Source organism: Hippoglossus stenolepis, chromosome 17 (genome assembly GCF_022539355.2).
Source record: "Hippoglossus stenolepis isolate QCI-W04-F060 chromosome 17, HSTE1.2, whole genome shotgun sequence".
Taxonomy (NCBI): Eukaryota; Metazoa; Chordata; class Actinopteri; order Pleuronectiformes; family Pleuronectidae; genus Hippoglossus; species Hippoglossus stenolepis.
In genome coordinates this window covers 1,100,914-1,114,491 of record NC_061499.1, presented here as the reverse complement: position 1 = coordinate 1,114,491, position 13,578 = coordinate 1,100,914, and the positions used below count along the sequence as shown (strand labels likewise).

General features: G+C 42.9%; 1 protein-coding gene across 5 annotated transcripts; it reads right to left on the bottom strand.

Annotated features, from left to right (window-relative positions):
* Window positions 1–29: 29 nt before the first annotated feature.
* Window positions 30–13,573, bottom strand: znf384a (zinc finger protein 384 a). 5 transcript variants are annotated; one of them, XM_035150881.2, is made up of 12 exons: window positions 13,441–13,573; window positions 11,954–12,129; window positions 9,762–9,829; window positions 8,520–8,838; window positions 7,723–7,845; window positions 7,357–7,520; window positions 7,178–7,254; window positions 6,804–7,028; window positions 4,273–4,440; window positions 3,737–3,815; window positions 3,475–3,633; window positions 30–3,115 (listed from the first exon to the last, which is right to left on the bottom strand). In XM_035150881.2, the coding sequence occupies exons 3-12, from the start codon at window positions 9,822–9,824 to the stop codon at window positions 2,708–2,710; spliced, it is 1,785 nt and encodes a 594-aa protein (XP_035006772.1). In that variant the 5' UTR covers window positions 9,825–9,829; window positions 11,954–12,129; window positions 13,441–13,573; the 3' UTR covers window positions 30–2,707. The 5 variants fall into 5 exon arrangements, with proteins under 5 accessions (XP_035006772.1, XP_035006776.1, XP_035006773.1 ...); XM_035150885.2 differs by lacking the exon at window positions 9,762–9,829; XM_035150882.2 differs by lacking the exons at window positions 11,954–12,129; window positions 13,441–13,573 and adding an exon at window positions 11,637–11,817.
* Between the last annotated feature and the right edge of the window lie 5 nt (window positions 13,574–13,578).

The following is a 13,578-nucleotide window of genomic DNA, read 5'->3' as shown; positions in this document are numbered from 1 at the left end:
ACAAAACAAACAGAGACAAGACAATAGAGTAATTTCTTCATAAACTGTTTTTTTAAACTTTATTCTCCTTAAGGGAAGAAACAGTCTGTTCAGATGAGCAAGAGGTGTAACTGTGCATACAGTATGCCAGAGTGTAGCATAAGAGGGCAGTTAATTACTGTATTATTATCAGGAAAATCAGTAATAACATTAACATGAATATTGAGAATGGGTTATTTTTCATAAAAAGACACAATGAAGTACAGGGAGGAATATATATGAAGACATCAGCCCTGTGTAGAGGCCGTTAGAACATTGTGATTGGGTAGAGCACAAAAACATGGCGGCAGTGTCCCAGGTCAACAATGTCACAGCCTTGTTACCTCCACCAAGGAGGTCATGTTTTTGTCTGCATTTGTTTCGTCGTTAGCAGGATTATGATGTTAACAGTGTTTGCAATTTGGTGCAGGTCCAAATGATAATCTGGATAGAGTGAAATTAAATGTGGTTTCAAAATAGGACTGCCATTTTTTAAGAATTAAGATTAACAAAGTTAAAGTGTTCATGGAGAAATTCCCAGCGGGACCACAGCAACGACAATTTTGTGAGAACCCCCTTCTGGCAAATTTAAAGGATTATCTTAACCCCAACTCCATCTCTGCCAACTGCTCTGTAATTTTTGAGGTTCGGTTGAAGTCTAGAAAAGTTTAATGGATGAGTGTGATTGAAAGTGCAGCAAATGTTTTTTTAGTCACATGTTACAGAAGGGACGAAAAACAAATTGCCATAATTTAACAAACGTTTTGGAAATTTCCCAAACACCTCAGACTTTTCTTTATCATTCTTTGCAGACTTTGTTGAGCGTAGCAGTTACACTTCGTCAGTGTTAAGGTGACCTGGGACACGGCCAATGATTTGGTACTTGTTAATATGAGTTCCTTTAGTTTCTGTATATGCATTACACAGGACACACTTCCCTTTTACAGATGAAAAAGTCTTTTCTATCTATTTTATGTACAGCATACTGAAATACAATAATGCCTCAGTTTGATAATAATGTGGATAATATTTGCAATACAGTTATAATGAAAGTAGTAATAATATGTATGAAAAGGTCTTTAAAAAAAGATTGATAACAGTACCTGTCAGCCATTTTTATCACACAATCATTATTTCCCCAACAATGTCGAGTTGGGCAGTCTCTACTCACTGGAGGTTAGTTAACTGTCTTCCTCTGAATAGTAAGAAAAAAAAGGAACAAAAACACTCTGTACAGACTTTTCCCTGTTCCCTTCACATTCATGCACTCACGTGGCTTTCTCTCTCTTGTTCATACGTTCCTCTGTTGGTAGAAAAATACATACATGATATATTAAAAAAAGTACAATGATGACAAACATAGGCGCGAAGTACGAGCTTCACTAAGTGCTTTCTTTATGACCCCTCCCGCCCCAGCGACCCACTCGCTCCCTCTCGTGTTTACATCTTGCTCTGCTGCAGATTCCTCACATTTAGTGCATTCTCCAACCGCTCCGTCTCCGTCGTTCAATACTTTGGGAAATGGCTCCTCAGCTCCTCAATGTCTGAGGGGAGGTGGGTGTAAATAAGGACATCATGATTTGTGAAATGAACGCTGAGATTCAGCCTCAGGCTTTAAACCGATTCCAGAACACACCACGTCCTTTTCTTCCTGCTGCTCTTCAGCCCTTCTAAGGCCTTGTTTCCGCTCATCTGATCCAGCTTCACTTTGACAGGATCATTCAGATTTTTCTAGTCTGCCCTTATCTTTCAGTAGCACTGCGTCGCTGTTTCAGTTGCATTTCAGAATTTCTTTTTTCAAGACTTCCTTCTTCTTTCCGTCCCTTGTTTTGGCTTGAACTAAATACTGGAGAATGTTCAGATTAATGTGATCTGAATGTGTTAAAAAAAAACACACCATTCTCTGGACTGTAAATGTGCAGAGAACAATGTAATTTTTCTTTTTACAGATATTTTACACCTCAATCCTCCAATGATGCCTATTGCAAACAATGCAATCAAAAAGAGATGTGACACCGGTGAGCCGCTTTCAGCAAGATTCTCAGAGCAGGACTGCTGGTTTAAGATTTTAAGTGCATTTTAAAGAGCAAGTTGATTTAAGTTAAAATTAGAATAAAGATGCTTCAGGTCTGGATTTAATTTCCACCTCAATAATCATCAAAAGACTTAAAATATCAGATGAGGATTCGGGAGTCTTCACAAACTGGAGGAACGTTGCTCCAGGCTGAAGAATAAACCTCTTATATCTCTTTCCTCGACCAGCATTTCTATTGAGAGAAACTTTGCACCATGTTGGCTCAGGAATCGTGAAACATATAGTAAAATATCTGTGGTTGACCAAGTAATTTAATCCTCTACTCAACATTAAAGCTTCTTAAAATGAAGGAAAAAATGGCATTGAGTGAACGGGATTAGAAATTTTGAATTTTTGACCATAAGCGAGTAACTCCTTTAAAAATATTGTCACTCGAAGCCACAGGGAAGTGAAACAAAATGGATTCCACTGGTTCCTTATACAAGTATCAATAAACCAGATGATCTAGTTAACAACTTCCACCATATTAGCCATTTTTTTCCTCATTTAAAAAAAGCTACAATATTGAATACAGTCAAATTAGTTGTTCATTTGGAGCTTTTGTTTTTACACTGCAGACACATTAAGTATTTCCTCAGAGTGGGAAGATGCAGCCTATGAGTTCATGTGCTCCACCTGTATGGCTGATGTGGAGACAGTGAGGCAAAGGTCTTTGTGGACCACCGGCAGGTCTGCCACCGAGACCGGTTTGTACTGGATCTCACCGGCTGCCACTGTCTTGTATTGATGCAGGTCAAACGGGCACTGAACCACAGCTTCCGTGGGTTGCTGGTAGCTGCCTGGGGGTCCTGCGTTAGGGTTCTGGTTGCTAATATTTGGGTTGTTCTGGCTTTGGAGCTGGCTCACTCTGCCTGCACCGCCTCCTCTCCCTCGGCCACGGCCTCGGCCCCTGCCCCCTCCTCCGCCTGGCGTAAGGCCCTGGGCCTGCTGAGCAGCTACTGTTGCTGCCACTGTTAGTGGGTCGGGGTTGTGCTTCCTCATGTGTTTCATTAGATACGTCTCCTGTAGTAAAGGAGAGAGAAATAGAAGATAGATGAAGGGTACATCAAAGTTCAGTGGTTTCTCTTCTACGTCTCTGTCAAAGACCCTGTTCAGACCTGACATTAACATCCTGAGTGATTCCATCACAAGTTCAGGTCTGAACGCACCCAAATGCCTCCAGAATACATCTTGCAATCTGATCACTCAGGCCACATTTGGATACATTCAGGATGCATTTTAATGCCAGGTGTGAACAGAGGGACATAACGCTGTCCACTTGTGATTGGATCTCTCAGGACGGATGTTAATATCAGGTCTGAACATGGACAAAGTTAGACCGGAGTCTGTCTCGTCTGTAAAACCTTAATGTGAGAGCTTACCGAGGTATAGGATCGGTTACAGAGGCCGCAGGAGAAGAGCTTGGCATGTTTGACAGTGTGTGTGGACAGGTGCACCTCCAGGCTGGCAGCATCTGTGTAACCACGGTTACAGTTGTGGCACTTGAACGGCTTGTCTTTGTTGTGCTGCCGACGGTGAGACTGAAGGGAGGAAACATACAGGGGGGGGTTCAGTTAAGAAAGACAAAAAGGGATAAGAGGAAATCAAATGAGAGAACATTTCATCAGCTGCGAATTTATTTACCTGTAGGTTGGACAACTGGGTGAAAGCTTTTTCACAGCCAGGATGGTTACACTTGTACGGCCGGTCACCGGTGTGAATCCTACAAAAACAGATGTTAGTTTATCACACTATCACTCTTAACTGGTGGCATAAAGAAAATTAATTCAATATTGTGAGTAATTAGTATGTTTCCTCTTATCCAAACCAACATAGTGTACATCAGTGTCCCACGGCATCATTGATTCCCATCATCACAAATCACAGTTGACATGCATGCACAAGCATTACGACCAAAGCTTGGTATTTTCTCATGTTTTAGTTTCTCTTTCATTTAATTTCACTTCAATAAAAACTTTTTTTATTCTCGTTTTATTAGGATTAAAACTATAGTTTCACTTTACCCCCGGTACAACATGGCAAATCATCATGTCTTACACATTTTAAAGATGCTATAAACTCAGTGCACACTGTAACTCTCTACACACCTGCTCCCATACATGCAGACATAAACACACATTCAGACGTTCGAATCCACCCAGCCCAGCCCAGACCAGTACCGTGTGTGCTGCTGTAGGTGACTGAGCTGCCTGAATGTTTTCTGGCAGTAGGAGCAGGAGTAGGGCTTGGCCCCAGTGTGGATGCGGATGTGCTGGGACAGGTAGCTGGAGTTGGCAAACGACTTGGAGCAGTGGGGACACTTGTGGGGCTTGGACTCAGTGTGGTTTCTAACACCAGGACCGGAGGGTTGAGGGGGATGGAGAGAGAGAAACAGAGAGAGAAACAGCGAGAGATTTTTAAGCTACAGCATGACCAAAATTCATGATGAACTGAACCAAATCATGCGTTTAACAGGATCTGCGATCACACGCGTTGATCATAGATTGTTAAGTACGACAGTGTGCTCTTTGTGCTGCGTCTGAGTTGTGAAAACACAGAACAAAAACATACAGCAAGCACAGTCTCTCTCTCTCTCTCTCTCTCTCTCTCTCTCTCTCTCTCTCTCTCTCTCTCTCTCTCTCTCTCTCTCTCTCTCTCTCTCTCTCTCTCTCTCTCTCATGGGTGTGTATTATGTATAATATATGTGAATATCTGGCCATGTGGGCGACCAAAGGAGCAAATCTCCCTGTTAAAAACGAATGAAACGGCCTGAAACCCCAAAGAAAAGCCAGTGCATGGCAATAAGGTAAATGAAAACATAGAGAAGGCGAATGACAAGGTCAAACATAAAATTAAAACATTTATCTGACGACATGAACAGGAGAAAGCTGCTTTCATTGTCACACGCATGTAAAACCATTCTCTGATAAGCAGCTTTGTCCCTTTTGCAGATGGGATCATGCAGGTGTTGAAAACATGCAGGGTTACTTGGTGTAGAAAAAAGGCAGACAATAAGGTGCGCTGGTTTAAAGCAACAATATGTAACGTTTACTGAGCAGCAGCGCCCTCTGCAGCCACACGTGGTGATTAATTCTGTTGGGCTTCGTGTCCGAGCGATGAACTGGTTTTCATATGGAGAAAAAAGTGTTAAGTGGAGCTCTGACTGCGTCGTCCCACTCACTGAAAGCAGGATATTACCCATGATCCCCGGCTTTCTGAACCAGAAGAGCTCCGCTGTAACAAATCCACCAAACTCTGTTTAGACTTTTTCATATTTTTAAAATTTTCCTGGCTGAATATTGGAGATAATCACTGGTTTTTAATGTTTTCTACGACTTTTTAATGGATATACATTTACTCTTCAACTTGCTGCACCTGATTCTGAGAATTGAAACTGTGACTAAAGCTGCTTTCAGACGTGCACAGAACTCTGGATATTGTAGTGAAATTATCCAGAGGGCATGTATGTAGGAATGCAAATGTGCAAGTCAGAGCAAAAAACTCCGGAGAATATCCGAGTCTGTGAGTTATTGTCCAGAGAATTCATCGGGAGTGAGTGGGTGTGTTGATGAGGTTTCCGACAGACGCAAAATTGAAGAAAAAAAAGAAGAGGAGCCAAACACGTAGAAGATGCCGAATAAGATGTCAAGAGGGAAAGACTACGAGATTCGAGAGTTTTTAATGATAAGGCCCGACACTGGTGTGGATGTGCTGTAAACGAGCAGAATTCATACATCCTGCCTGCCGCTTGCTGCACCGCTTGCCTGAATGTTCCCAGTCTGACCCGGATAATCTCCTGCTGTGTCCTTCATATGTGAAAGACAAAGTCCAGAAAATGTCTGGACAAAATCGTCTGGACATTGTCAGGAGTTCATGTCTGAAAATAGGTTATCAGTCAGTTCCACACTTCTCACAGGAGATCGTACCTGCTTACCAAAGACGTTCAGGGTGAGGAGTGGGAATGAGAGGGGAAACATTCTCCCTATTCCAGGTCAGTAAACCATTAAACATTAAACTAATTTTAAAGCTGTTTTAACCTAAAAAAGTTGCATAGTGTTGTTTTAATTTCCACTATCTGTTAATAAGCTTAACATAATCTGTGCTCCGATTTGATTTTAGCTTGTTGTAAATTTTATTGAAAAGGTGACGTTTTAAAATAATAAGTGACACCTATGACAGTGAAAGATCTGCAGAAGGTGATTCAAACCAAAGATAGAGGTGGATCCAAAGAGTAACCAAGACAACATGCATGCAATACCAAGCCAAGCCAAGCTTATGATGGTAACACGGGCAGGATGAGAAACGTAACATCAGCCACCGGAGAAATTCAGGTATATTTCAGTGGCAACTGGTTCTGTAAGATGACAACCTCAACCAACCACCAGAGCATCCATCACCGCACTCAAGAGAATTTTAGCTCATATTTCAATGATTCTGGTAATATCTCAGTTACAAGAAAAGAAATGGATGAATACACAAAATAACAATCTTTGGTTTAATATGAGTGTCGCACTCTAAAAGGCGATGGCTAGATTGTGCAAAAAGGGGTTTACACTGTCAACACACTCCCAATAAATATCTAACTTACCATCCCTTCCTCCCTTCATTCATCACCACACACAGACCCACACACAACAGAAACACACATGCACAAGAATGTAACTCCCCGCAACCCCCTCCACAGACACACACGACCCACTCAGCTCAGTACCGTGTGTGCTGCTGTAGGTGACTGAGCTGCCTGAATGTTTTCTGGCAGTAGGTACAGGAGTAGGGCTTGGCCCCGCTGTGGATGCGGATGTGCTGGGACAGGTAGCTGGAGTTGGCAAACGACTTGGAGCAGTGGGGGCACTTGTGGGGCTTGGCCTCGGTGTGGGACTTGGCGTGGATCTGCATGTCGGACTTGCTGAAGAACGTCACTGCACACATCCGACACCTTGGTGAGTGAGGGAGAAAGACAGAGAGAAGAAAATCTTTAGAGATTTAATGTACAAATCCTGTACATTCCCATGATTATAGCATCTGTATTGACAGACATGTTCTGAACGTTTTCTCTAATCAAAATAATCTAAACTAATCGACTACCTGTAGGATTTGGGGCCATCCTTGCTAGTATGATCATCCTCATCATTTGACAGGTCGTATGGATCAGCAGTGTGGTGCTACAACACAATGTCAACATATTAGTTTTGCTGAGAAGGAAAGAAAATCGTGCTGTAACTATATATATAATATACATGTAAGTATGTATATATGATAGGCACCTGTCCACCAGCAGCTAGATGTGCAAGTATTAATGTATCGCTTCCTGGAGGGAGGACCCCACCTACTCCCGCCACTCTGCTCATCACCTGTTTGCTCTTCCTGCCTCGCTTTGATGGCGTCGGCATTAAGACAGCAGGAGGGATGGCAAGGTCCTGCTTCTTGTCTGGAAACAAGAGAAAAGTCAAAAGAAATGAAAGAGAAAACGTAGGGCGGAGACAGAGAGGGTGACTATTAGAGATGGAAAAATCCAACACGCATCACTTGCATGACTTGTTCCTGCCTCAGGATAAGAGATAGACATGAGCATGTGCATGATTGCACATGACGGATACATGTGGAAATGACTGAAGTGATGGTGACTGTACCTGTGTTTGAGGGGTGCACTGCAGACACTATCATGGTGGTGGCAGTGTGGGGTCCTGCTACAAAGGACTGCGTGGAGGAAGTGGGGACCAGTGTGCCTTGAGAGGTGGTGATCACTAACCCCGCTAAGAGGAAAAGATTTTTTATTTATTCTCTAGGCATGTGAGACTATTATTCCTTTTACAACAGACTATTTGGATTAAAATTATTCAGACCAACGTTCAGGTTCTTAACTTGTATCTTAAAGGAGACATCTTTTTTCAGTGTTTTTTTCCTCTTGTGTGTTACATAGATTTTTATGTATGTAAAAGTTCTTCAAATTTAAAAAGCTTAAGGTCCAAACACTGACCAATCACAGCAGACTGGGCTTTATCAGGAGGGGGGCCTTAAAGAGACAGGAGCTAAAACCAAGTGATTGAGACAGAGGCTGAAAAGAGGAGCTGCAGCAATGGACAGTTTGAGGAAAGTGATGTTTATTCTGAACATTAGTGCATGTTAAGCTTTTACAGTAATAACACCAACTAAAATGATCAACCTGAATATGTGCAGATGTCTCCATATGTCTCCTTTAAAATTATTAAAACCTGTGAATAATGACACTGAATAGAAAGAGACTTTACTGGATCTAAAGAAAATGTTCAGATCCAGATTCGTGGCAGCTGTCGTTGAATCTTAGTTTTCCTGACGCTCATGCACCCATCTCACCAACACATATCATAAGACTACAGGGAGCTGGTGAATGGAGTGGGGGATGTCATGATTCAGGAAAGAAAAAGGTGGGACACAGCAGCCCACTAACCTGCAGTCATGATGCCCGTGGAGGGCACAACGGTGACGTTCTGGGAGGTTTGCGATTGGTGCAGGTGCCCCCCGATTGCAAATAATGGTGCGCTGCCACTGCCTCCGCCATTTCCTCCTGCGCTGCCCCCACTTCCTTCCTGTTTCGGGACCAGTCGAACACCGGCCCCTGCGTCCACTGAGCCGGGGATGGCGAGCACAGCCATAGGGTAGTGGGGGGAGGAGGTGGAAGACGCAGAGGAGTGAGAGAAGGAGGCTGTATTGGCCTTCTCCAGGCCTAGCTGCTCCTTTGCCTTGTTCAGGAACATGGCGTTCTCAATCTAAACAAGGATGAGTGGAGGGGTGGGATGGTGGAAAGCGGAAGGAAGAGAGGAAGAGTGAAGGAATAATGAGGAAAGGAGTGAAGGAGTGAAGGATGGGTAAGGGTTCAATTTTGGTGTAACAACAGGGTAATGGTGGGGTTAAGAAGAGATATGGGACCACAGAGTAAGCGATAACAAGAAAATGAGAATGGATGAAGAAAGAGGGATGAGGAACGAGGGGTTGTGAAGAGGTGAGGAAGAGGAAAAGTATTATAGTATAGTATAAAAGTAGTATAATGATAATTAATGGAGTCGGAAGGTGAATGATGAAGATAGAAGTTGCAAAGGACAAAGAGAAAAGGACAAAAAAAGACAAGATATGTGGGAAGACAGGCAGAGGAAAAGTGACGGATGGTTTACATGGAGAAAAAGAGAGAGAGTGAAAGAATTGGAAGAGAGACAAAAAACGTAAGATGAAAAAGAGAAGATAAAAGATGATGTGGAGAGAATAGTGTGATGGTGAAAGACGAAGGGATGGAAGAAGAATAGGGAGGATAAGGGGAGGTGTCCCAAAGCAGGATGAGGAGAGCGAAGGATGGCAGTGGGTTAGGGAGAAGACGAGGAGGAGAGGAAGGCAGTGGGAGAGTGAGAGAGGAGAGAACGAAGCCATGGTGAGATGCAAAAGGTGAATGAAAACAAGAGAAACAAAGAGAGGTTGAAGAGAGGAGAGGGACAGGAGTGATCACATGAACCTTCACAGAACTCAAATAACTTTAATGTGAGGTTAACTTGACCAGCTAAGTGAGTGGTGTCATTTAAAACAAGTTCAGGGTCAAATCACTGTCTGGTGTCATGTAATCTTTAAAGCATCTTTTTCCCATAGCACAAACCACTACACAATGTGTATTTCAAGACAATTGCAACAATAAGGTTGTCTCTACCTGTCCTTGTACAGTTGGGACAGGAGACCAAAAGTATGATGAGTTGAAATGAGAATCGTCCATTATTTCTGTAAGTAAAAAGCAAGACACTTAGAAAACACCCGTCCTCCTCCTCCTCCTCCTCACTATGACCTTGTATGAACCATCATCTTCGTTTGTTTCCTTTCCTTGTATCCTCTCCTCTGAACACGTCACGTGTGGAGTTGGAAGCCTTTGACAGTTCAAGGTGCCTGAAATGCTTTTCAGATTTATGCTGCTGTGTTTGTCTTTCTTAGTTTGATCAGATTCACAGAGAAGAGGATGTAAAAGGAATCAGGCGAAGATGTTCAATCCCAGAAAGGATGGATGCCAGAGTTGAAACACTAATGATCATCAGTCTTGGAGGCTTTTTGTAATGTTTTATGACAAAGTCCATGCACTTGCTCAATAGTCTCTTCGACAGCATGTGTTGCTCTAAACGAATATCACAATCTCAGAGTGGTTGCTTTATCAGCGATATGTCAGTGAGTCTAATTTTGGATAACGAGTCAATGTTAACGTGTCAGAAAGTTGCCTGGTGAGGTAACATGGCTGACTTCTAATAACATCCTTTCTAAGAGTGCCTATGGTTCATTGAAAACAACACCCGCTGTTTAAAGCTTCGTTCAGACGTGAACTGAAGTCTGGATATTTTCCTGAAACAGTTGCTCCTGATCTTTTCAGGAACTTTTCGTGCCAGCTCCCTTCATAAAATGTCTGGAAGATGTCCGAGTGAGCACATGTGAGAATACAGCAGGAAAATATGCAAGAAATTCACAGCGAAGCGAGTTGGAGTGTTTTAACATTTCGTGTGACTGACGCAAAATTGGAAGAATGTTACGATGGGAAAGAGGAGCTGACTAAGAAAAGGCAACGAGATTCCAAAGCTTTGGGCGATAAGGGCCGTCGCTGCTGTCAATCTGCTGTCAACAAAACCATGTGATTTCCTCAGCAGGATTCATGTCATGTCCTGTTAGCTCCACCCCTCGCCTGAATGTTCTGGGGATTTTCCTGTTGATGTGAACACGTCTACCTGCACAATCTCCTGCTGCCTCTTCATGTGGGGAAGACACTCCGGGAAATGTCCAGACCCAATTTTTCAAAACATTTTCCTTCGTTCGCGTCTGAAAACAGCTTTTCACCCTGATAACAAAACCTGTTTCCTGAAACACAGGCAACACGTCCTCTGCAGCACAAAGGAGGAAGTGTCATAGTTTCATCGTTTGATGTCGGCATGCGTTTGCACTTTATTGTCAACACACTCTGCTCCTGCTGCAACAGTAAAATGAGCTATGAGACCTGACTTTGTGTTTGCATGTGAAGTCTGTTTACATGCAGAGCCACGAGAAGCATGCATGTGATTACATGTCAGTAAAGATGAGCTGACATTGAGTGTAACTGACCAACTGACACTCTGGGGAAGAACAGGCCCATGAAAGACAAACTTCAGACATGAACTGTTGACACAGATAAACTAAGGTGACGGTATATCGCTTATATCTCGTGCATAACATTGGCAGAGTGTAATAATACATGTGGATGTGTTGTTTCCCACGAGCCTCGTCTCCCCGCTGCAGCTGCACCACCTGTAAATGTCGGGGAAGCCTCTAAAAGGCAGAAACACTGCAGGTATGTGGCAGCTCGGCAGCAGATCTGAGGGCTGGTCCTCAGAGCCGTGTTAACTTCCAGTGACCCGAGAGACGTTTGTTAACGCGGGTCACAAGCTGCCTGCAGAGCTGTGGCACAGCTAGCCGCGAGCTAACGTTAGCGGCTGCGTAAACAAACACGAACTACGGTCGGATGGTCGACGCTAGCGTTAGCTGCTAGCAGGACGAGGGGCGCTAGCAGCTAACTCGCCTCCATGAATGTTCTCCTTTTGTTCGCTGCAGCTACACGCAGGCCCGTGTGTCGGTGCGGGGAAGCGGGTGAGTAAACACGGACACGCTCGCTCCCTACGCCTCCATCCTTCACTCGGTGCTCATCTCACTGCGAGAACAGGGAAAACTGAAAAAGTCTCAAATTTAAAAAAAAAAAAAAAAAAAAAAACAGAAGACAGAAAAAACGCAGGAGTGAGGGAGACGCAGCTCGGTGCAGACTTCCGGCGGCCGGTGCTGCGCGAGCCAGTGGAAATAACACTTGTTTCACGGTTCGTTAACGGCTCCGGGGATAATTACCGGTGAGATCGGGGTCCCGTCGACCCCCCGCAGCCTCCGCGCGTCCCGACGGATGAAACTTTGTTGAAATCCTCAAACCTCAGATCTGCCTCTTTTTTCTTCTTCGCTTTTTTTCCCTCCGGCTCGTCGTCAGCGTCAAGTCGCACATAGTCAAGCCGCCGCGTTTCCGGTCCCACCTTTCAAAAATAAAACCACCGCAGTTAACAGGCAATTCGGCTTTAAAGGGAAAGTTCACCGAGAACAATTAGAATTCACTTGTTATCTACTCACCACTATTAGTGGGTGAAGGGTTTGAGTCCACAAAACACTTTTGGAGTTTCATGTTTCCCTATTAAATGCGTTGTTTTGTTTTTTAGTGTCCTAAACTTAATCTTGATATGACTGTTTGGTCTCTGGTGATTTATCCTATTGTTTTCATTCCTCCCACTTTTTGCTGTATTTGATACCGATAGATAGATAGATACTTTATTTATCCCAATGAAATGCTAATGGAGATATTGACAATACAAATATTTAAAGTATAAGGTGATTGAAAGTATCAGAGGCAGAGTACTGAAGCCAAATATAAATACAGATTTGAAGATGAATAACTGACGCTATACAAAGTTGTGCATTAGACTAACATAGCCTGTAAAAATTATGGTGCAGCAGATTTAGGTGTATTTAAAAAAAAAAAAAGTGAAAACAGTGACACAGAAAAACTTAAAAAAGAAGACTAGAGATATAAAAAATATATAATCAAATAAAGATAAATATAGGCAGTAATGGTGACAGATGGTGTCCATTACTTCCCTTATCCGTTTGTTTTTGCCAGTCAGTCGTGATGTTGCTCCTAATTACTGCTTTAGCTTCGGCCTCACTGAGAGCTACCTCCATAACTCTCCTGTTTTAGAGATTGAAGAGAAATCTGCCATTTCATCGCCCTCGATGTCCCTGTGAGCCGGGATCCACATGAACTTGACTTGTGTTTCACCTAAATCTTACACACGGGACCTCTATGGGATATTTCACCCATAAATGAAAATACACTCATTATCTAGTCACCACTATGATAATAATAATGAACTTTGTGTTTTTAAAAAGGTTTATATAAAGAGTTTACAAAGTGCTTTGACAGCAAAGCAAGAAAAGTAAATATAAGAGAAATATCAATCGGCAGGATGCAATGTGACAAGAGGCCACACGACCACATTTAGGTGGAAACAAGGTAATGTTCAAATTAAATCAATAAATATAGAGCTGTGTCACATGAAAACTCAGGTTTGTCTCACTTGTGAAAGAGAACAATCTTACTTCCTGTATCTGTTGAACTATCCCACGCTAACTTGACACAGCTGCCAACCTCCACACAGTGTCTTCCGGTGCAATAATTACCTTGTCAGTGTGAATACATCAATATATCAGATGCTTTGTGAATGCTGATCTAATAAATGTCATAATCGTTAGCACAACACAATTTTCCAAATGATGACACTAGTCCCACACACCTTTCAAAACTTATAATTTCTGCAGTGCTCGTGTATCTGTCACAGAAACAGAGCCAGTGTTGAGGTTGCACGTTTGAATCCCTGGAGAAAAAAAACGAGTTATTCCTAGTTCGGTGCAAACAGAAATAAAAATCTACA

Bases quoted from the DNA above. Each gene is read 5' to 3' on its own strand.
- znf384a (XM_035150881.2), bottom strand. From the start codon at position 9,824: ATGGACGATTCTCATTTCAACTCATCATACTTTTGGTCTCCTGTCCCA. The intron at 7,255-7,356 runs GTGCCTATCATA...ATTGTGTTGTAG, and splicing joins ATCTAGCTGCTGGTGGACAG to CACCACACTGCTGATCCATA. The intron at 3,116-3,474 runs GTAAGCTCTCAC...CCTTTACTACAG, and splicing joins GTAACCGATCCTATACCTCG to GAGACGTATCTAATGAAACA.